Source organism: Cygnus atratus, chromosome 10 (genome assembly GCF_013377495.2).
Source record: "Cygnus atratus isolate AKBS03 ecotype Queensland, Australia chromosome 10, CAtr_DNAZoo_HiC_assembly, whole genome shotgun sequence".
In the NCBI taxonomy this organism is placed as follows: domain Eukaryota; kingdom Metazoa; phylum Chordata; class Aves; order Anseriformes; family Anatidae; genus Cygnus; species Cygnus atratus.
In genome coordinates, this window is record NC_066371.1 from 21,052,681 (window position 1) to 21,077,557 (window position 24,877).

General features: G+C 36.0%; 1 protein-coding gene across 1 annotated transcript in view; it reads left to right on the plus strand.

Moving 5' to 3' along the window:
• The window catches only part of CACNA2D3 (calcium voltage-gated channel auxiliary subunit alpha2delta 3), a 455,579-nt gene that overhangs the window by 112,532 nt on the left and 318,170 nt on the right, over nt 1–24,877 (plus strand). Inside the window, exon 4 of the mRNA XM_035558456.2 lies at nt 19,188–19,247. Within this exon, the coding sequence (XP_035414349.1) occupies nt 19,188–19,247 (60 nt within the window). The remainder of the gene's footprint in view (nt 1–19,187; nt 19,248–24,877) is intronic.

Below are 24,877 nucleotides of genomic sequence, written 5' to 3' on the forward strand. Positions count from 1 at the left end.
GCCTATAGAGATGGGATATTCCAAAAGCTTATATTAGGACTTTTCGTTCAGTTCTAGCCTAGCTATATTCCTCAAAAGCATTGTTTTAAGATGGAGTTGTTGGATTGATTTGCTTTAATTCTACTTTCATTTTCTGATAAAGACAAGGTAAAGCCTGGTAATGTACTGTTGCACTTTTTGACTTAAGGAATCATCAAGTAGATTTCTGGATCATGGCCTGCCAAAGCAGGCTAGGGACACAGTAATTTCCCATGATGTATGTTTTTGTCAATGCTAGAAGTTAATACATGCAACGCACACCTGTAAAGTTTAGTTAAGACATTATCCTATTATTCCATGTAGCTTATCTCATCAGAGTTAAGCATGATGATGGTTAGTATGAACTTTATATCAAAATGTAATTTGAGTTCATTTAGCAACATCCTAACTTAAATCTGGGAGTGTTGCATTATTATATTTACTAGCACTGAACCATTTTTCTACCATATAAAGGCTTATGCATCATCACTTTGTGTAATGAGGAACTGAAATATTTTGCTAGATATGTCTGTGGAGATCCCTGGGACTCAGGGTCTCCTTTTTAGAAATCTCCCTTGAATATCTGAAGAAGAGGGCAATATTACAACTTCCAAAACCTGAAAATTTATTTATGACTTATCCTACACATTCGTGTAATAAAATTGACGTTGCAAGTTTTACTGGTTTATGACTTAGCCAACGTTCATACTTCTTAAAGATTCATGAGAAACATCCTATATATTTTTATTTAAATAGCATTTTCTAAGCAATCCTAACACCCATTGGGGCGGGGGGGAAATAATGATTCATCTGAATCTGCCTAGGCAGCATGTACAAATAATAAAAATAATAATAATAATAAAAAATCAGTGTTCAGGCTGCCAAGAAACTGATACTGTCCTACACCCCTATGCCTAGCCTTTATACCTAAGAGTCCTAAAATTTTTCTCTTGACCTTCTCAGTCAGATAAATGCTACCCAGGGAAGGATATTAAAAGACATTAAGCTTGGCCAACAGGACACGAGTTTGAAAGGACAGTAAATGGTGTGTTCTTCACCAAGTGGTGTAACGTCTGCTTTGGGAACATGGCAATACCCACATGGAAGTCCTGCAGACAGTAGCAAAATACTCTTAAAGCAGTATGTACTGTCATACTGCTCCAAAGGATTGTGTGATGTGGAAGCCTGTACCATATCCCTCTTCCATCTGTGCAGAATGGCTATGGTGCCAGACAGGTAGTAGGCCCTGCTGTGCTCTGCTACACTTCATCTGCTTTCATAACTCCCACTAGTAAAAGTGGAATTATGCCACTGAAATTCAGTGAAATCAATGAAATTCCATATGGCATGAAGTTGGTCACTTGTTTTCAATACAACTCGACTTAGAGCTAGCTATTAATTATGAGGTTGTTTTGGTTTTTACAATCAGCTGTAGAGCTCTGTTCAAGTTCCTGGGTTTAATAGCTTATTAGTTTTTAAATAAGCAAAAAGAACCCTCTCTACATTTGTATAAGAAATGCACAAATTTAACAATTTGCTGGTGCAATGTAACTGATTTTCAATGCAGCATTGTCAGTTTGCTTCTCTGTAAATTGAGTAAATTTTAATATTTTTAATTTTAAAATTGGCATATATCTTTCTTAATGCTTGAAAATTTTCCTCAAACTCAAACCAACCAAATAGCCCCATAAAGTATTTGGTTTCCTTTTCCCCTCTTGTTCTTGATAATTCACTGGCAAGATTACTCACACCTGGTGCTTTTGTAACTCCTCAGTATTCTGATTGCCTCTTGAAGCTCTTCAGAATTTTATTCTTCTACAAATGGCTCAGCTGTCTGGAAAAAGGCCGATTGTTGTTTGCTTTTGTGAATTTCAGCATTGAGAAGCTCAGTAAAATGCTCTTTTGATCTTCCTATTATTGCATTTGTTTTAAAGATAAATGTGTCTGCATTTTTGTGTTCATTCTTTAACTTATTAATGTAATTTCTTTACATATTGACATCCTTACAAATTAGTCTTGCTTTATTAGTACTTTTAGTCCATCTTCTCTGCTGCTATGTACATGTTCTGGTTTTTCACTCTTGAGTTACAAGCATTCGAAAGTTTTCTCAAGCCCTCACCTTGTCACTTGTTTTGGACCCTTCTTTGTCCTCTGTATTTCTTATCTCTTTTGGACCTCTGAGCATGTTTCTTGCATATATGGTGCATGTTTCTGTCTATGTTTAAGTTGCCTGTAAAGGAGGTGATTCTATTCTAAAATTCTACGTGTTTTGCACTTTCCAGAAAGAATCCAAAGGCTCATCCATTTTATTCATTTCTTTACTGCAGTAAGCCTTTTGCTTTGCTTTCTCAAGGTGGTAGTCATGAGTTAAGGTGGTTGCCTGAAGCCCTTTTGGATCCAGATGTTAATTTTTTTTATTTTTTTTATTTTTGCCCTTAGGCAGTAAAGGGTATGCTTAGCTTTGGTACTAATGTGATTTCTGGATACATCTGGACATTCTTTAAGCACGATTAAACACTTCTAGTGAGAATGCACTCCTGATCATTCCTCTGCCATCAGCAAATGCCTAGGAAATCCATTTTGTCCTCTCCCTTTCTGATGCTTAACCAGCCTTATGCTGTTATGGTTACTTTGCTCCAATGGCAAAACAGTGATGTAAAGGTCTTTCTGTTGGAACTGTGTACCATATGACGGACTTTTTTTTTTTTAACCCCTTTGTCAGCTATAAAATTATAACCCAAATACTTGAATTAAAGAAAGAAATTATTTCCAAGATCAAGCACTGAAAATGTGGGAAATACCAGTTAGGGTTGGCAATATATTACTTGCATTATGATATCTATTAGTTCTTCTGACCTAATGAATAGAGCAGAATTACTCAAAGGTTAAATCAGTGCTGCACAGAAAAGACAATCCTTGTACATTAAAAAAAGTGTCTTCCTTCTTTTTGTCTTTAAAGAAATGAGATTTCCTTGTGCAATATTCAACATTGTGTTCTAGGAATATCATGGTGCCATCAGAAAAAAAAAAATCAAGTTCTGATTTCTCAGATTTACGTGAAGATACCTTGCACTATATATAGCAGTTCTGAAGGTACATTTTTTTTAGGTTGCCTTCAGTTGAACCCTATATTTTGTTCTTCATTTTTTTTTCTTTCTGGATATAAGTCGCTAAAATAATACAATAAAATATTTACTAGAGCATTATTAATTTGCATAAGAAAACAGACTTTTTATTATAGACTGTAGCCAAAAGGTGGCAGTCTTTGTCCCCCAAATTCTGTGCTGCTTCATTTCTAGAAGATGTTACATATGGCAATCATAATTTATTCCTACCCTGAATAATAAAAATTACTTGTTAAGTAGACAGAGGAAAAAATATATTTGAAAATTTAAGGGTGACATAGCTATAGTTGTATTTTGACAGTGGAATGTTAAATGATGAGGCTTGGAAGAGAGCAGTGATGGGGAAAGAGCACTTCACAAGTAGACTGCTAATGAGCAAGAACTACTTATGTCTCAGATTCAGTGCTTTAAGTAGTTTGGTTTTGGAGATGTTATTATGGTCTGGCATGTTAGATCAGTAGGTTGCTGCGTTCATCAATCAATATGATTAAATGCATAGAAATAATGCACCTAGTAGACAAACATTCATGGTACAAGGTTTGATATTCCTCTCCAAGTGTTCAGGTAGATCCCAGGAAGCACAGCTTGCTTCCTTACAAATTAGTATAAAAAATGTCTGATGATAGGAGATTGCCTTTGCTGAAGACCTGCAAAAAAATTGGTTATATATTTTGTGTTTTAAATAAGTAGTAGTTCTCTTGAGTGGCGTTTGTGTGTTTCCTCCCCTGATTTGGGAGGGTATCAAGTAGAAAAATTTTAATTTTAGAAAGACAACACTTGAAATCATATTTAGCTAACTTTGTAACCATTGTATGTATATAGATATACAGAAAGCTAAAATACTAAAACCATTGACTGGAAAGTAACTAGAATTCGATGTGAGACCATTGTTGTCTTTATGGTTACAAGTAAACCTTGCAGCATGCTTTTGAGAGCAGTCAGGTTAGTGCTATTATGATATATACAGCATTTGTGTGGCAATTGCAGCTGTGGGCACATCTATATGTCTCTACCACTCACTGGCTCCTTGAGGCCCCAGTCAGCTTACCCACCCGTCTGCATCAAACCCTCCTCTTTTCACACCACTTGAGCAGCCCTGCTGTGAGTTTGGATGGGTGGGCTTTGGATGCAAAAAGCTGTCTCTCTAACTGATCAAGGAAGAGCAAAACTTGGAAAAACTCTCCCTGCTCAGATGGCATCATGTTGGAACCTCTTCACTGAGAGTCAAATGCTGTAAAGGTGCCAGTCTGCTCTCAGGGCAGGCAGGCTGTGTGGCTGTGTGGAGAGGATTGATTTTTTTTTTTTTTTTTTGTGGTGAGGATGGGCTCTGTCAGACCTAAACTAAAGCAAGGATTTCTTCCAGTTAGGTCAGGAAATATCTGAGTAGTCTAGAAAGCTTAGGAGAGTTAGTAGCATGCCAACATTTGTTAATGACCTTATGTTACTGAGCTAAAAGTGAAGAGAAGTAAAAAACTTAGTGACGAATTTAACAGTGTAACACTTCCAGTTCAGGAATGTGGTAGGCAAACTGCTCATAAGCAAGTTGAAGATTATACAGAACCACAGAGAGAAGAGTGGGAACTACTGGTAGACTGAGCTTTTCTCTTATAAATCTCTTATAAATCTGTTCGTTTTATATATGCATCCTGTATACATGTGTGGTATATGTGGTTTCTATATATTTTACATATGTATATAGAAATTTTATACATCGTATGTATATGTATCATATCAAATAATATACAGATAGTGCCTTGAAAATGGTACTTACCTTTATTAAAAATTCTTGTTAGTCTTCCAGAAACTTAAGAGTCTGAAGAGAAAGAAAACAAGATGCTTACCATATAAAAAAGAGTTTAGGAAAACAATATTTATTTATTCATATTTAGGAAAACGATACAAATTTGGAATTAAGAATTATGGAATATTTGGAGTTTATCAATTGCTAAACTTTTATACACTTATTGATTTGTGTCATGAAAAATCTACTGCTCAAAGACATGAAATCATGCTGTAGAGTGTTGTAAAGTTTATACACACACTATATGATTGCATCTGGTAATAGTGTAGATGTAGAGAAAGAACTCCAGGGCTAAGTCTGTTGTGTGATGGTCACTGTTCAGTTGTTTTTTCATGTCATCAAGTAATTGAATTGCATTACGTTCTTTATTTATTTCTACCTCTAAATTTAGAAAAATTCCAGATGTGTGCTCTTTGTTTAACAGCACTGTGAGAAGGGAGATTGAAACAAGATCTCCTGTTTTAGTCTTTTTCATAAATAGGAAATGATTTTACAGGAATACTGAATAATTCTAAAGTTGAAAAATCTGCAAATCTGGGGGAAAAAATGGAAAAAATACAAAGTTTTGTCTAATAGAAACTAGGATATGAATTGCTGTATGGTGGAACTAAGCCAGAGGAAAATTTAGAGGGCTCTTAAAATCTCATTTCTCATTATTTTTATCAGGGTTGATGATAAACCCCAAGAGTGGCACTTGCCTGAGACAACTCCACATTTCAGGTCTTTGAGGTAGCTGTGGTATAATTCAGATTTGCTACACTTTTGACACACTGTAATGACACAGTGCATAGAGTCTTGTCATTTCACCTGAGTAATGGAAACGGTGCTTTGCTTATTAGTAGGTAGCTGTGCATAGTCAGATGCAAAGATTTTGGGAGACTAAGAGGGATCATGCAAACAGACATAATTTACCATACCGTGAGAAGTAAGGTCATTAAGTTGGACAAACTGTACTCTCATGCTCCCTGGAGTAGTTGAGATAGATGGTGAACCTCCATGCGTGCTAATGAAGACTTGTTTTGGAGAAGAACATGAAGCACAACCTTTAAATTGAATTTGTCTAAAATGTGGGTGAGCTTTGAGTTGGGAGAAACCTTTCTCTCATATCTGCAAAGCTGCTTTCCTTTTCTAAAGGGTAAGATGAAGCTGAACTTTTATCCATTGTTTGAATGTTTGCAGAGTGGTAAGAAAGTGTAAGTGTTCAAACAGAAGTTATTTGTTTGTACTTGAGCAGTCTGGCTCATACCTGAGCAGTCAGATCAAGACATTGCCAGTGTGCAATTTGCAAACAGATTTTTGACAAGAGCTCACATTTCCAAGGTCTTTAAATGAATTTCTTGCATACAAAGATAAGGCACAATATAAACTATTGCTGTCTTGCATATTTTGAATGTGAAAAGGAAATATCTCCTCTTAGAGAAATTATTTTATTGACAGTAGGTATTGGATCATATCAGGTTCATCTATTAAAATCAGTATGAATTATGATCTCTTAACTACTCAAAAAGCTTCTGCTGGGTGAGTAATTTTACTGCAATGCTATATCTTACTCATTTTTTACTCAGTGCACTGATGTGTATAATGAAACTCAGGTACTGCTTGTAGAGTACTTCGGACATGAAGAACTGTCATATTATACTGAATCTTACTCCCAAGGCTTCTCAATCAATTCTTGTTTCAGATCTTCTACCAATAGTTACAGTAGACCACTGAGAAAATTTCTGATGTAAGAAGTCATTACTTTGTCTATTTTTTTGTTATTTTAATTACTATCTATTATTGCTTGTGTAATTGAGGTCTTATAGTTCTGTCATGTATCAGAAACAGGAAAAAAAAAAACATGGTTATTGAGAACTCGTTGTGGAACATTTTAGTGCTACATAGAAGTGTTTTTTATCATTTAATTCAATGTTGTTTTTTTCCCCCCTATGGTCTATGATGAAAGCCTAATTACTTAGTCATATTTGACTCATTCTTATATCCTGATGCACAAAAAACAATTATGTTTTCTGTTGTAGAAAATATACTTCATTTATTCTTCATGTCAGAAGCATTACGTACTTACGGCAGATATTGTGAATCAATTTATTATTCATTTTATTACCCTTGAATGGCTTGTAACTGTTAAAAGGACATGAACAAGTCTATTTAAAAGTCCAGTATGAAACAGAAGTCTTCAAGAGAGATTGCCCAACAGATGTAATAACCAACGGATGAGAAATTTCACTATCTAACAGTGCACAGATATGTCATTTATCATAAAACCCTTTCACTGGCATCAGTGGGGTTACGTGGAGGTGACACCTAAGGCTGGCCCTGCATGTTTGCCTCAGGCAGCCTCATGCCATCAATGTACAAACACTGATCCAGAGGAACTGTTGCCCATTCTCATACCTGGTTCTGGCCAAATTATTGCCAATGTATGTTACAGATTTATTGCAGTGCACAAAATCAAGGTGTCCACAGAGGCTTCAGCCTGCAACGTGTAGACAGCTTCACAGAATAAGGGTTTAATACATGGGAAATATACATGTGTATTGGAAGGAGAGCGCTAATTGGGTATTTCCCTTTTTTGCGTGCCTTATTTTTGTTATTGTTTGACACGTGTAGTTTAGATTGGAAAGAGAGAAGATAAGGAGCATTAGCACTTACAGGCCTTTAGGGCTTCATTGTTTGTTGGGGAAAAGGTCTTTCTCAGGATCAGAGTTGTGTGGGAGTTAAAAATGCTTGTAATGATGTTAATGATTTTGATGTTTTTGTCCTCGTATTGGGTTTGAAGGCTGGAACAGAGTTGCTGGTTGCAGATGCCTATGTGGTGAAAAGCCTGTGGTGGTGACATGTGAGGGAGTCATTCAGCTGATGGGGGAACCCTTGCCTGCAGTGTTGGGGTGGTGGTGTGCTACTGTCCTATAATCCAAATTAAGTGGAAAGCTGTTATTACAATTTACTCACTGCATCTGCAAATGTAAGGTGTTTTTTTTGTTTGGTTGGTTACAGTCTTGTCACTTCTTGAATCTGCACGTTAGTTAGCTATGTGAAGACTAATATTGCTCCCCAAATGCATTTATAAATATTTGGAGCGTCAGGAGGAAAAATTTAAGAAAAATGGAAATATTCTATGAGATTAATTCCATGGGTCACAGCAAAATCTTAGATGTGTCAGACAATGGAAATGAAGTGCTGTTGCACGTTTTACTTCATTTTCCAAATAAAACTAAGTATGATAATTAAATGCTGAACAGTTGATAAAAACTAATTAAGAGGTGAAAGTATAGCAATCTTTTAGTTACTAGGAGAGTAAGAGTTACAAGACTTTTCTTAATAAAAACAAAGAACCCCCTGGAATTGAACTCATTCCCTTTACAAAGTAAAGCAGATAAGATTTTGACTAAGCAATACAGCATTTCGTTTGGGTTTGGGAATTTGCAAATGTTCATTTAATTACAAGGACAGTTTAATACTGTTCTCAAGAAAGTAAAACAAAACTATTGCAAAAAGAACTACTTAAAAAGAAAAAAAAGTATGCCTAGGAAGCAGTTGGTGTGTGTGCGTACACATACATATAGGCTTTTAAATCTGTGTATAAGTATCATTTTAGAAAAAGGATTCCCCCTATATTTTTTCTGCAACTTCAGCATTAATTCATAGCATGTGAGAAAGTCTTTCTAGGTACATGGTACCAACGGCTAGTTACCAAGCGTGGGCAGAAGATCCCAGTATTAATCAGCTCGATAAATTTGTGACCAGAGTCACAAATGTAGCTTTTTTTTTTTTCTTACCAAAGTTGCCAGAATATAAAAAATTATGAAAAGACTACATTATCTCTTAGTCTGAAAGTTGCTTTTGTAATTAATGCTAGCATATTCAGTGCCAGTCAAGTATTCAGAGTGATGAAGTATGGTCTTTGCTCTGTGAAGAAATAACTTGCTTTCAGGGGACAAAAAAAAAAATAAAAATGCTTGGAATTTTATCTTTGCACTTCAGCTGTTTCCAGGAAAGAAACTAGGCAAAATACATTGGTTTACTCTTTCTAAAATAATTCTGATGTTCTTTTCATTAAGATTTTATAACACTTCTATGCTTGAGAACTGAATCTTGAAATTGGCAGGGATGTGGCCTTGACGCAAGGTTTTCTTTGAAAATCTGTTCCAGCTGGATCAAGTTATCATTTGGAAAATCTGCACATAGAGGCATATGGCCATTAGAAACCTATCAGAACATAGCTATATGTAAGTAAAGTGTGAAAATTCTTTGCACTGTGATTTTCAGTACATAGTTGAACAAGAACATAGTTGGTCAGACCTTTCGTCTATTTTAGCTCAAGCCACTAGAAGGCAGCGGAAACAAGGTCTTTACCCCCGACGCATGTCAGTGTGTCTGTGTGCCTCCTAAACGCAGAAGAGAGATTAAGGAGGCTTAAGGGGAGAGATCTCGTCTCTTGTCTGTGTTCAAGTGAGGGCACTGGAAAATGGGAGGGTTGGCAGCAAGAGGAGTCTGATGGGTTTAGGAGAGGCTGAAGAAGTTAGTGGGACAAGAAGAGAGTGGAGGTTAATGAAGTGGTGTAAGGAGACAGAGGAAACTAGATTGAAATGTGCTGGGGTTTAGAAATATGTATGGTACAAGATGTTCTAGGTGGGGACAATGCAATTGTACCAGAGAACTGGGGAAAATGGAAATATAGGTTGGCAGGGTTAGGACTGAGTTATTGTTAAGGGCCTGGAAATGACTGGTCATGAAGAAGAGCATGTTTGGTAGTGTAGAAGCCAGGGCTGGTATGAAGGAGGAGGAGGAAGAAATGGTAAATGCTAGAGAAGAGGTTGAGAATAGGAAAAACCTCAGTATTGGAATTTGGGGAACATAATGTGAGCATACTGAATAGGATGTGGGAAGAGGGAAAGGAAAGAAATAGGAGTAGGTCTAGGTCGTGGTCACATATGAAAGGAACAGGATTAAACTATGGTTATTGGAAGGCAGAAGTGGGTATATTTCAGTGGGCAATTGAATCTGTGCCTGCGTAACCTGAGGTGAATGATTGCAAAGGCCATTGCTGGTGCATATAGAAATGGATAACTACTGCCATCACTCTGCAAGGCCTGCAAAGGTCATAGGCAATATTTATCAGTGTTCTAACCAAGCAAAATCGTATGGACAAGACAATGCACTATCACATCAATAACGACAACATAGTGTTACTGGGCATTGAACTAAGGCACCTCCATTCTGGCACTTCCTAGCTTTTGTGAGTTTGGCTTTGTCATCCGTACTAGTGCTTGAAGTTTCTAGCATAACGTACTTGTTCTAAAACTATAGAAATATAACGATACTAATACTTGTTTTAATTCTCAGGATAGCTGTTAGGAGAGGTGGAATACTTGATACGATATCGTCACTGTATCCCAATTCCAAACTGACCGTGCCTGCCAGCTTACTTCAGGAAGTACTGCTTTACATCTTCCCGGTAATACTAACCTTAATATCTAGCTTAGAGCATTCTCATCACCTATTCTACTTCACCTATTTTTTTTTAAACAAAACAAAACAAAAAACCTGTTCAAATTTGATTTCTCATTTTAAATTCTTTTTTTTTTTTTTTTTTTAAATATTTAATTTAGTGTGTCAGCAACAGAAGTCCTGACCCTCTGGAAAGTCAATAACAGTCAAATTGACTTGAGAGAGAGTAATACCTTCTGTGAACAGCTTGGTTTAAAAGTGAAGATAAGTCTCAGTGTGTTGTGATTGAGTGCTGGGTGAGGCAATGGAAATAAATCCCTGCAAACTCTGAAATTGACCTTTGTTTTGAGTAATAAATCTTGCAGTTTTGTTGTTGTTGTGTCAGTGTCTGGTTGGCAACTGGAAGGATGGTATATCATAACTGATTTTGTTGAAGTTGATCACAGATTGCAAGTTGAATTGGAAGTAACCTGGGGGTTTGAGCTTCAGTGCAGAAGTGAGGAGAGAAGCCGAAGGAGGGAGCAGAGCAGCCAGTTGGATTTGCATGGTGCTTCTGCATGTGCGTAGTGCAGAAACACCTCAGCACAGTTCCTAGTCCCCAGACTGCTGTCAGGACAAGGTGTTACCCCAAGGCTTTTTCCCCTATTCAGTAGGCATGGGAATATTTCTGTGTTTCTTTAGCTCATTTATGTTGTACATATGGTGTAGGATTCATCTCCCTTAATGTCAGCTGTATACAGTTACACATCTACTAAAGAAAAAAGTGAAGGAAAAGCTCAGAAGTTCTCTCTTCCCAGTATCTTATCAACTATTTTAGAATGGGATGAGCTGCTCTTCAGAGTTTTGTCTCTACGTATGGAGGACATTTAGTTAACTTGTGTAGAGAGGTGATTAACTTTGAAATAGCTGAAGTTAGGCGAGATGAATCCTACCAATAGAGAATTTTGCATTCAGTGAACTCACATGGCAACAGTTATCCCAGATCGTCTTTCAGCAATATCTGCAAAGCATCCAGCAATGGTGCTGAGAGCTGTCAGAGCAAAGGGCAAACTGTTTTTGCTCAGACATTGTGCAAGTTGACACAGTACTCAAATGCAGCAAGATATCCTGGCACTAGAAGGAGCATGATGAAGTCAGCTGAAGAGAGTGACCTGTGGAGGCTTACATGTGAGAATTAGATGTTTTAATTTAGTGATATCAGTGTAGGGGACGGAACTAAGAATCGTGGTGATACTTACAGGCTTCTAAGGCTTACAGGCTGTACTTAGGGAGGGAGGGAGAGATGTGTACACAGATGCTTATTTATATATGTGCATTTGTGTACACACACAGACCAGCTTTCCTTGATTTTGGAAGGTGTTTTACAAATAAAAATTATTTATAACTTTTTTAAATTACGGGGAAGGGAGCAATGTATCAGTTGTGAATTATTAACTGAAAACAAAACATTACGATGGAGCTTTCATATTGCAAGTGGAATTAAGAAGCTGTGTAAAGGTATTTCTAAAAGAGTTAACCTTGGATAAATGCATGATTGGTGCGAAATGGTGAAGAATCTTTCCCTTGGCCCTCAGGTGCAGGAGAGGTGGCTGAAGGAGCTGGGCACTGCAGTACTCAGGGCAGGCACATCAAATTTAAAATAGTCTTGAAACCACCTCAGGTTGCATCTGCAATGGAACTGACTCCTTGATGGCTGGGATTTATGAAATTAAAAGAACAGAAGAAAACCATATTTAGCACATGATTCCTTTCTGCTCTGTGTCAGGCATAACGTACTAGCAATAGATTTGGTAATATTTTGTTTGATTTATTGGCTTTGTGCACCTTTGAGCCCAGTAGAATGTTACCTCTTCATCTGTGGCCTTCCTTCCATGGTAATCTCCAGATGCCGTAACTAAATATGGAGTTGTAGCGTTAACCTAGTTAGTTAGAAATGCATCTAATTACACCAGAATTGTCCTAACCACTGTTATGCTACATGTGAGATTCATGTACTTTATCATAACTAATCCATTTACAGCTTCATTTGTTTGTCCAGCTCTTTGCCAGGCTAAGATCTTTGTTGCTTCAAAAAACTAGCTAACTCTCTAACAATGATCAACCTGAAAATCTGCCAGTTTTGAATGAATAAAAGAGGATAATTGAAGTTATTTACAATAATTGCATATTTTAAGCTTTCAATTTTTTTATTCTTTATTTATAATTTATGCTTTGATTATATGTTAATGCATCACTGTGACTGAGCATTGCCTGGTAAGTTGGAGGGGAGTTTGATACTAGTCCTAGAGCAGTCTGGTTTTGATATAGCATTAATTGCAAGATTAATATCTGTCTTAAGCCACAAGAAGTAGGATCTCTTCTTATATCAAGATAACAGGCTTAATTTTCAGTGTGTCTTAAGCACAGCAACAGCACTTCTAATTACAGAATTTTCTTCAAAGTACTTGTAATTGAGGAGAACAGAGTAGGAAATAAAATCTGCTGCTGCGTTTTCTGAAAAGAAACCGTTTTTCCCCTTCACACCCCTGCCCTGATCTTGAGGGGGGAAAAACAGCCAAATTTCAAGGCTGTTGTTCTTGGCCTGTCTGAAAATCCATGTGTTTCTGATGGTAGCAAATGTTCCTCCGAAGTCAGCATGGGTCTCTGATATCTACCCTGCTTCTCTGGTTACGGCAAGCACGTGCAAAGCTATTTGCAATGAAATAGTGAGACTGAGAGGCCTGTTTACACATCAGTGCATTCATCACCACGTTACATGATATTGTTTTCAAGCATAGAAGATAATAGGGAACTGATGGACACCATAAAATATTCTCTGTTGGTTTCTTTACCTTCTCTGTTAAATGAACTATGCAAGAAGCAAACCCCAGAACTCTGGTGGAAGTAAGGAGGGATTGCAGCAGAATTACCACCCATGCCAGAATATTACCTAAACACACTTCAAGCTAATAAATATTTTTATTTTATTTATTTTTATTTTTATTTTTTTATTTTTTTTATTTTATTTTATTTTTTATTTTATTTCTTTCATTTTTCCCCCCAAACAGTCCAAACTTTTCAGAAGTTTTCAAAGCACCTGTAGCCTCACAGGTTGCCTGGAAAGGAAATCCCTTTTTCACTTCTGAAATGAACCCCAAAATTGGGAAGTCACAGGAAGATACATGGGTAATGTTTTTAAAGTTTGGTAATCTGTTACTGAGTGCTCCCACATGCACAACCTTGGCTTCTAATGAAGGAGCCAGTGAAGAAAATTACTCTGACTGAAAAGCAAGTTGTGGTTTCTCTCCCAGGACTCTACTCACCTGCTGAACTGTGTTTTAAATAGTTATCTGGCTGCACTTTAGGAAGTGTTCTTGGCATGTTCACAGCTCAATTATTATAAACTTTGATCTGAAATTTGATGGTCAAATCAATAACAAGGTTATTAAAATTGCACCAAGTATTTCATCTGAAAAAGGGTAACTCTTGGTAGTTGTCAGTATTTTCCATTACAGAACATTTTCTAGTTTTGTTCTTTTGGTAATATAATACAAAAAAAATTGCTACAAATTGTTAAAGAAAGAACATCTTTCAAAGGACTAGTTCCCCTTCATTTTCCTACCTGCTGTCTGTACTTACAAATTTTGTTTGAATTTGATTGAGAAGCCCTTGTTACAATTTCACACAAAGAACACTGCGAGACAGGTTTTTAAGCTTACTTAAGTTCCTGGTTTTTTTCTGCATGCAGTTGTTTTTCATTATTAACTTTGTGTTATATTCCTAGGATGTTCTTGGGATTAGACTTTTTGCCATTTTTTAATAAAGCATTTAATTATTTTTCATCTACAAACCACATCTCAAACCAACTGTGAAGGAGTATACAAGATTTGGGTGGGTGGTGAATCTCCAACAGATCTAATGCCTTGGGGAAAAGATGAAAGATTATAGTTTGGGTTGAGGCTTTTTTTTTTTTTTTTTCCTGTTAATTGTAATTGAATTTATTGAGATGCTAGAATAGAAGAGCTTCCTATGGGTTTATCTACATTTTTTTTTTGATAGTTATGTCCTACTGTTCAGAGCAGGGCAAGAATCAGTGGCCCTTGCGTGAACCTTGCCTGAAGTATCCTGTGTGAAATTATTATAGACCCAAAATGATGATTGTGCACTGCGTAGCACAGAGCAGATGTAACTCAAACTGGTAAGATTCACATAATGTACTGAAAGAAATATTGAGGCATAGTCTAGAGAGTTTGGCAATAATGTGCAAGTAGAAGGGCAGCTGACAGTGACATTTTAACAGGCAGAACTGAAGCTGTGCTTCTTAGCTGCTTTGTTAGCAGTGAGGCTGGGACGGAACAAAGGAGCATCTACCATGGAGAGGGCATAGCTTTCATTTCCTGTTTCTTTATAGTGTTGTGTTTAAGTACATCCCAATATAGCAGTTTTGGCTGTTTTGAAAAGAAATTTCATCATATTAGTATTATGGAATATAAACTATTAATGTTATTGACTAAAATAGTCATAACTAGTACCAGCTTGGTACCGATACTAAGGCAGAGCAGTCTTCTGTTATTTTCTGAAATTTGTAGCTGTTTGGTTTTGAGAAGAGAGCAATTTCTAGCAGCATTTCTGGTTTTATGTGTGGCAATTGGTTTACCTTCAAAAACAGAAAGTAAACTGTCAAATATAAATGTGTTTCTTTAAGATTTGATAGCTGAAGAGAGAAGAATATAACATCAGACAGCATTTATGGATATGTTTTAGTGACATTCTGTGGTTCAGGAATGCGCAAACTGTTTCAGGCTCTGTTTTGCTTGTGAATTTATTTATTCTAACTGGAAATGTGATTCTAATGAAGGACAGTTATAGAAAAATGAGCTGAAAGCCTTACAAGAAACATGGAAACAGTAAATACCTTCTCAGAAGCTAAAACTGATACCCTGTGCTTTATTTTCTTCTTGTTTTTCCTAAAAATTATTTTCCTCTTCATTTATTTTCACTTTTTTGCCCATGTGATCCATTTTACCCCAGTTTCTGTTGGATTCTGTTTTTCCCTTATCTATTCTGTTTCATTCACTATTTTTTGTTGTTGGCTCTACAACAACCTAACATGAATGAGAGTTTATCTGGGAATATCAGGTTACTGAATTTAAGATATTTGTCAAAAAATTAATCTTAAATGGCTTGATGGATTTTTTTTTTTCATGTTATTGAGAAGAAAAAAATATTTCTTCTCTCAGCCTTCTCTACATTAACTGTGATACTACTAAAAATATCCAACATTGGCTTTTTATTTTGGTGACTGTTTGGGTATTTCTTTTGAGGGTGTGAGATTTGTTCCTTTCCCTGGTTCATGCCCTGTTTGTATCCATGCTGCATTTTGGTATGCTATCTAAGTCAGTTAATCTTTCTCAAATTTATGCATATTTGAAAAATTACAAGGATTGGTTCCTTAACAAGGGGAGCTTCAGCTGAACTGCCATAGAATGTGGAAATTGTTCTCTCTCTGAAGATTGTATGCTGCCCTGGACTTCTGTGTGCATGCACATGCAAACATGTAGAGCTAGATGCTCCTAAAAAAAAGTCTTAAAAGGTTTAACTCCAACAATAGCTCATTGAGCATTGGTAATTCATTCCATGTAAAATATATAGATAACTCACAACTCCCTTCAGGATAACCACAGCTTGGTGAACATTTATTTGTTACAGCAATGATTTTAGAGCATGTTTACTCTACTGAAAATATATTGGCATTTGTATTAAAAGTGTAATTATAAACTATTAGATTAGAATCACTAATCATGCAAAGTGTTGAGCAATCATTGCTAGATAACTGCTCAGTCATTAAAATATTTTGAAGGGTTATTGTTGGCCTCAAAAAAAAAAAAAAGTATTGCAGTATGACGTGTTTTTCATGTTTTTGTCTCCCAACCTTTAAGGAATTTCTTCCATCATGCTTCATCCCTTTGGGGACTTCTGCATGAGAAGAATTAAAAAAGGCAAAATAGTCCCCTCCTCCTCCAAAAAAAATTCATTCTGATATCATCTGTGTATATCCACTAATGTGCAATTTTGTGGGCTTCAGCTTCTTAGTAGTTTATCTGTTCTGTAGCTGTCCCAGATTTCTCACAGTCTCCTTTCTGATGGTGCTGAGATAGTTCAAGCAAACCTTGTGGTTAGGGACTAATACATAGAAAATGTAGTATCTGCTTGTGTTATCTACATTCAGTGTACCTAAATTTAATTTTTCCTATTAGATTTTTAAGGATGAAGCATTTGTGTCTGCTTGTCCAAGGAAACGTGTCTGTAGATTGCTTTTTTGTTGTTCTGTTTCCTATGGAGAATATTGCATTGAAAGAGTGCTGAGATGTACATAACTTTTTTTTTTGAAAGAACAAATACAACAACTGACATTTTAATGAAAAATCATTATTATATCAATTTGTACTTTTCACTTCAGTGCTACCCTCCTTACCAGATGTTTCTACTATTGCCCATCTTACATTTCTCTAGCTATTTCTAACATGTAGGTATAAATCTTGGTTTAAATTTACCTCACTGAGGCAAAAATGTAATTGAAACACATAGGGATCAATGCAAACTATATAAGAAACTATGAATTATTTTTCTAGCCCACTAGGTACTGATATCTCATGAAATACTACCATAATTTTTCTTCTGTTGACTAAGTGTTTCAGCACAGTAATAAAAAATGTTTCTTTTTTCCATGTATTCTTTTCTGTATTAAGATTTTTTTTGGCTCTTCTTTTTCCTCACTCTATTTATTTTTTAATGTTTCACTTAGAAATACTCATCAGTCATGATCTTTTGTATTACGTGTGCACAGAGTAGTCATACAACTATAGTTTTGATATAAAGGGGTACACACCTCCAGAAATGCATTGAATTAGAGTAGTTATATTACATGAAATGTCTTCTTCATAATTAAGGAATGATGTCTATATTTGTATAACAGCATTAACAGGTCACTAACACGCTAAAGATGGGCTTCAGAGATTATTCAAATGTTTAATCCTCGTGGTTCTCAGGCTTTCCTACCAAAATAGTTTGGGCTTTTTTTGATTCTAAATGAGAGGAAAAAAAAAAGTGGGTTAAATTAATATTTGATTCCATTTCAAATTGCAGGGTGCATTTTTGCTACTATCCATACAGTACAGGAGCAGTTGAAACAATTCCATAGGTTTTCACACTTTATTTGAAATATTTTCTCATGGCTTGCCTTCACGCAACCTGTCATGATGTTTTGCTTACTTTTATCTGCCTGCAGGAAGGTGAGCCAGTACGCCTTTCAGTTCAGTTCTGGTTTGGCTTCCCTGGTATGGGAGTAAGGAATGAGGGAAAAGGTGGGACAGCCTTCCTGCTGGGGGCTGCTGAGCAGGGTGCTGCAGGAGCCCAGCAGAAGACCGAGGGTTTGCAAGCCATGTGATGAGACAGATGTGGGAGGAAAGGCTGTGGTGTGCTGCTGCTCTGCAGACCCTGGTGAATGCAAATGGAACCAATGAGGCTCTGCCTTAAACTCAGTTTTTTGTTGAACCATTTGGTCTGAATTGGCAACCAGAAATATTTTTCATAGTTTCCATTATAGTAAATTGTATAGCAATTGATAGGAATTCTGATTCCCTTTTGATCTATGTCCGAAGACTTGATAAAGGTGTACAGTCTTGAAACAGGAAGCAGAAGTGCGCACAGCTGTCCATTGAGTGTCATGAATGAGAGCCTTGAGCTCACTTGCTTTGCGATTAAAAAAAATAAATGTATATACATACCAGTATCCGATATACCCCCCCAAAAAAAAAAAAAAAAAAAGAATAAGGAAGGATCAAAATATTCTGTGGCAGTTCATGCTCTGATTGATTTTATATTGTGCATACATGAATGTCCGGTTAGTTTAAATAAAACACAGGAAGAGTTGTGTTTAGAGTTGAAATACTGAGCTATAACAAACCCTATGTAAAACATCCTGGAAAGGATGTTATCTCTTTTCAGAAGAGAATGTCTGCAGCAAACCCCCATGTGAATTAGTTTTCAAGTAGCTGTGTCCTAGTACAAACCTTATTTTTTCCTTCAGATAATAGTAATAAGGAACACAACAGAGAATTCTGAGTATTAAGAGGAAAAAATACTACTGAATTACTGTCATTTGGTAAATATTACTTCCGTAATAGCAGACAGTTCTTGTGTTTATACACCATGTTAAAGTAGTATGCACAACACTTTAAATCTGCTAGGTAAATCAACCTCACATCTGTTTTTCTAATCTTTCATATTTGATTTATTATTTAGAAATACGTTTTTATTTAAGTTGCTTTCAGTCAAGGGCATTATTAGGAAATACTTCTCATTTTAATTTTAAGAAAGATTTGCAAAGGGAATCTATATGCAAAGTAAAGTCCAGTGTTGAAGCCTCTTTACGTGATTTTGTGTTTTTTTAAAAATCAGTATCTGAGTGGGAGCTTCAGGATGCTGAGCACTTGCAAGGGGAAAAAAAATGAACAAATGATCTGTATATTTATCTTTATTAATTAGTAGTTGATGTCTTCTGAAAATTTTGTACCACCAAGCATGGATGCTGAGGATTTAAAAACTCTGATCCTTTTTTTAAGCTGTGGTTAGGTTATTTCTATTTATTTCTTTTTCTGAATTAATGAAATATTATAGTAGATATCATGTGGAGATGATGAATTACACAGTTCTCAAGCAATTATTTTCTTTTTGTAATACTGGAAGAAACTCCTGGATTTAACATGCTATCTCTTATTTCAAAAAATAAATGTTTTTCTTTTTTTTTCCAGCGTCTTGTTGAAGCTGCAGAAGATGCTTACCTGAAACATGAGTTTGATGCTGATTTGCAGGTAACTAATAATAGATTTCTTCAATATTTGTCATAAGAGTATGGATTTATACAATAGCTTACGTGAAGAACTGCTGTAGAAGGCCAAGTCTGTGAGTAATAGAAGGATGCTACTTACAGAAGATGGAATTAATGAAGGCTGGCTCAGTATTTTGACAGGTTACACATTCAGGGTGTGTGTGTTGAGAGACCTGGCAGGTGGATTTTCCTTTTAGAGATTTCATTTGAATTCTTTGTACGTCTGCCTAGGTCAAGATATTTAAACTCAGTAATTAGCAGCATGTTTCATTGTTACAGTGCACTGGCAAGGAATTGTTCAGTACAAGAGTTGAATTTGCAGATGGGGTGTGACCCATGGGGATGGGATTAGCATGACCTTGATTTGAGCAAATGGTTTGCCTTCGGATCTGTGTCTAAAGCAGACGCTGTTCTCTTTTTCTTTTCTCTTTTACCTAGAAGCCCTTAGAGCCAGACCATTATTGTCTGAATATACTGCCTTTAGAAATAACTAGGGAGGGAAGAAGCAGCTCACAGTTAGAAACGTTTCAAAGAAAAATCTTTGCTTAAATGAAGGGCGTAGTTAAAAAACAGATTAATTTAAAAGAAACAAGTGATCTAGCCTAATAATGGGAAATTTGACAGAAAGCGTTACTCAATAGTTAAATGTGTAACATCTTACCTTTGAGTTCCTGTATCTTTGGTTTCCTGAACACCATGTTAGGGGGAGTTTTGTTTACTTTGACTTCAGCTATCTAGAATTAATTTTAAAACTTTCTGTGAATATTAGCCATGTGTCCATTTAAATTTTAAGCTTAAGCATTAAGGGAAACAGAGACTTTTCCTGCAGGCTTTCCCATACATTCAGCTAAGGAATACGCAGAACTGTAAGTTCTGTTATCAGAATTTACCATGGTTACTTCCAGTAATCACAAAACATTTTCCATTTTCTTTTTAATGAAAAGTTGAAAAGTTGATACAAGTAACCAATTTTCTGTGAAGAAAAAAAAAAAGAGTGAACTTTTCAGAGCTAAGGATAAAAAAAAATCAATTTAGCAGAGGTCTGTCACTGCAAGTTGTAGTAAAGATAAAATGAGAGCATTGGAAGTGATTATTCATATTATTGTTATGTTCAATGAATGATGACTTCTGTATTCAAATGCTTTAGAGCTCTGTTACGTTCAAGCCTTTTAGAGGTGTGCTGTATTTTATTTTTTGCACTTTGCCTTGAAGAAATAGGAGCTATTGTCTGGAAAAAAATCAGAAACGTTTTATAGAATTTTTTTTTTCTTTTTTTCTTTTTTTTTTTTTTTTTTTGAGACCTACAGTAAGTGCTTCTTCACTGCAGGATAGTTCTCACTTTGACAAAGTCCTTCATTTGCTGAGGCTTTGAAGATATTAACGCTTTCAGGAAGCCAGTTAAAAGCCATTTGTGTCAGCAGCATTAACAGGACAATCAAATCTTTGTGTAGAGCTCTGTTGTTTATTACTGTCACGGTCCATTAAAGCTAATCAATTGTTAATCTTGGTTTCACCGACCCCTTTGCAACCCTTGCTGGGTAATTGTTGTTCTTTATCAAAAATCTCATAATACCATCTGCTCAATATAAAATAATGGCCAGAATGATTTGATAGTGTATGTTCAAGTGGAGAGGGACAGAAGGCTTATATAAAATATAGTATATATAATTTTGCTATCGAAGAGGAATTTTTTTGGTGTTTGTATTGCCTTGGCCAATGTGTAGAAGACAGGATTAAATGCTTAGAATTAGTGTTGTGTGATACAGTACCAGTCTGTGCTCTGTGTGCTCAGATATTCTGGAAATTCAGAAGACACAAAAAGAAAGTGCAGTTGTACCTTTTATTGGTCCAGCATCACCCCCTATGTCTTGAGGACAGAATAGATAATATTGTGTCAGTACGTAAAAATGATAAAAGTGAGAAATAAAATTATATTAATATTTTTATTGACTGCAAAAAATACCAACTTAAAGAAAATAACTGGAAAAATTTATTTTTTAGACTGCTCGTATTCTCTTCAGCAATGCTGAAACTATATTATTTGCTTAGGCTAGACCTGATCCCTTGTAGTATTTTTCTCAGTAAGATTACTAGTTTTGTATTTAGTTATTCTACAGGTATTCTAATCAATATACTGTAATTCTGTATAATGATCTAAGCATTCAGCTATCTATCCCTGGGCTGAATCTATTGGCACCACCAAACCCAGCCCTGTAGTTATAAACAAAACTCCCAGAGAATTGAAAGAAATAAATCAAAGTAGGTGGTAGGATGTTTAACTCTTCAGCGTTATATATTGAATATTTGAGTAATGACCAAACTATGAACTGGTGAAAGCTGATGTCAAAGCATTAACCTGCAGTATCTGGGTTTGGGAAAATTGTTTGTTTCCTCTGTTAGGGATGCAAATTAAGAGCTGCAGCTATAGCAAGTTACAAGGAAATGACCTTTTAAGAGTCACTTATTTGAACCTTTAACCCAGTTCAGGGTTTTTCTTACTGGTGGGTATGGTTTCAAATTATTCGGTATTACTAAAGACTCTTCAAATAGATGTTAAGTGGAATAAATATGTTGAATAATGTATTTGGGTATATAAGATATATTACTATCTATATTGGTATGCCAAGTTGTCTTGTCACAATATTTCCACAGATTTAAATGATCACTCTTGCTTCATACAGGACACTGTGTCTGTGCTTGCCTTTGTGGAAAGTGGAGTAAAGTATGGTCCATTTGTCCTGAATCTTGCAGCTTTAACATGATGAGAAAAGCCATACAGGGGCTAAGTGCCAAGCACAGACCCAGCAAGAGTGCTGGATATTACAAGTTTTGAATTGATTCTACAGCACGCTTTAGTTTTGTTGACATATTGTATGTCAGAGAAATATTTGGGATGGGGGGAGAAAGAGAATATTATCCTTTTCTTGAGGGGGGGATGATCTATTAGAAAGAATTTTCAGATTGTTTATTATTATTGTTAACTGAAAATTGACTTGATCATTTACGTGCCTTGTGCTTGGGTAAACGCTGCTGAAGATGTAAACTGCCTTCTCATAACTCAGTGGAACACCATGGTGAAGCTGGTGATCAGAGCTAAGGAAGAGTCTTTGAAGGGGAATACTCGTCCCCAGAACTGTCATGTACACAGGAACTTGTATATGCAGCTGATACAACTGCACACATTTACAGGCTTTGTCCTCCTACCACATTTTCTCAAACCATTAGAAACAGGACAGTTTTAGTTGCATGAAAATACACCGTCACGATGCCTAGCTGCCTGTGTTATGCAGTTACTATTGAGGTGCTAAAGCACACTTAAAATGCGGTGATGTGGTCTGTGCTAGCACCAAAGTCCTCTCCAATATTGTACTATTTATATGACTGTATCTGGGATATTTCTCAGGACAGCATAGAGCGTATCTGAACATAGTGAGGATAAGATCTGTTACAGTACTGTATTTTCTGGTTTTCAGTAACCTCAGGAGAAGGATGCTTGGCAATGGAGCTGATACTAGAGTATAACAAATGCTCAACGGAGCAGTAAAAGTAACTTGCACTTTTTCTTATAAAAAAAATAAATCTAAATTTAGGATCAATAAAAATTTATAATACAAGACTCCTAGTCTGTTTTTATATCTCTGACACCAATGACAGGAGAAAGTCATAAAATGTTTGGTTATGACTATTGGTTCACTTGCTGGATGGTTTCAGTATACACACTTGCAGGGTAGTCTTTTATTTTCTATGTTAATTAAGTACATTAGTTCACTTACAGTATATTCCAGCTGAGTTTTCTTTTTGTGATGTAATAATAAAAATACATTTTTTTTCCTTTTTAATAAAATCAAGGCTAGTGCATAGTTGACACCACCTGAAACACTAGATGTTTTCTTTTCAGATTGTTGTAATTTTACGTTCTATATAAGATAGGTTCGAGTGCTGCTATGCTAAGATGGTTGACCTATTTTGATTTTATGCCACAAGACTTTTGAGGAGGATTAAGCAAATAGCTTAAAAAAACGGACGGGGGATTTCATTTTTGAAAGTCTACAAAAGGCGAGACATCAAATGTTCATGGAGAAAGCAAAAATAACAAAAGAGGGCAGGGGAACAGAATTGTTCAGTTTGTAAGCTCTACAGCAGCTGGGTCGTATCCTGCAGCTGTTAATGGTACTAGATAGCTCGTTGGTGTATTTCAAGGGGAGCTACCTGGCATCTAGTAATTTTGAAATTCAACTGCTTGATGTAGAGCTTAAATGTAGATGTAAAGGTATAACTTAAATTGCTGCTTTTTTATTTTAATTCTGACCTAATGTTTATTTAACATGATGATACCATGCAAAACTTTATAATGATGGATTGTTAAATGCTTAGGTATTTAATTAAACTTTAATCGAATAGATAGTAATTACATATCAGATACTGGAAAATGTCAGAACAAAAGCTAATTAAGAACAGCTATTCTACATAATCTTATTAATTCTTATTGTAACATATACATTATATTCATCTTAGCATTTTAGAGAAGTCTGCATATTTATTATCTCACAAATTTTGAATGAGGCACATAACTAGATTTACACTCTAGTGGTATTAATACTTTTCTGGCTGTTAGAACTATGCCCACAAGCCTGAAGTCAGCTCTTGAAGTGTCCTGAACATCCACAATCGAAAGGGAAGCCCGATGGATTCATGCGCTTAAAACCAATGACTTAAGTGACTTTTTGAAAAGTGTTTAAAATAGCAGTGGAACATCTGATGTTTGATGTGTTTCATGGATTGTTTGTCTAAGCTGCTTACTTTCTAAATCTGAAATCAATCTTTCTAATCTCCAAACCTGGAAACCTAACATGAGATCTGACAGTCTAACTTTTTCTAGTGCTTCCTTTTTAATGCTTTGCAGACTACATTGTTCTCAGCTATATTGTTATGGGGCGTGGATAGCGTAACTGTAGCTCATAACAAGGTGTGAAGAAGAGATCCTTAACTAACACCAGTCTAAAGGGTTAACTTTTCATGCTCCTGAGGAACTCTTGCAGGGGTAGCTCTAATGCCTGGAAACGTTACAGTTGGTTCAGCTGTAAAATCTGCCTCTGGAGCTCTTCAGACCCGAGATGCATCACACAGGACCTACTCTCCAGGGGTTCATCTTTGTGTTCCTCTAACACTTGTGATTATGTGACTTGTTCTTCTGTAAGGTTATACACGTCTAGCTGAAGGCATAATTTGGATACAGCTATGATGCAGAGATGCTGCCAAGACCTGCAGAAGTTTTGTTGTTATTGTGTTTCATGAATAGTTCAAAGTTTTCTGTACTGATCAAAAGACAAGGGAGATCAAGGAAAGACAGTAAACGCAGAGTTCAGAATGTGGTTAAAAAACAGCAAAGCCCTGAACTCTTAAGAATAATGCTGCAGTTTGAGGGCTTAAAATACAGGAAAAGTGGAATAAAAGTATGAGCATCTAGTGTCAGTGAACTACAAGGCATAAGAGGATGCTGTTAAATAATAAAAATCATTGTTTAGTGTCCTTATTTGGTTTTAGTGTTTCCTTTAAGTAATATTTTTTTTCCAGAAAACGCTTCTATACTTCTTTCTGAAAGGAAAACAACAA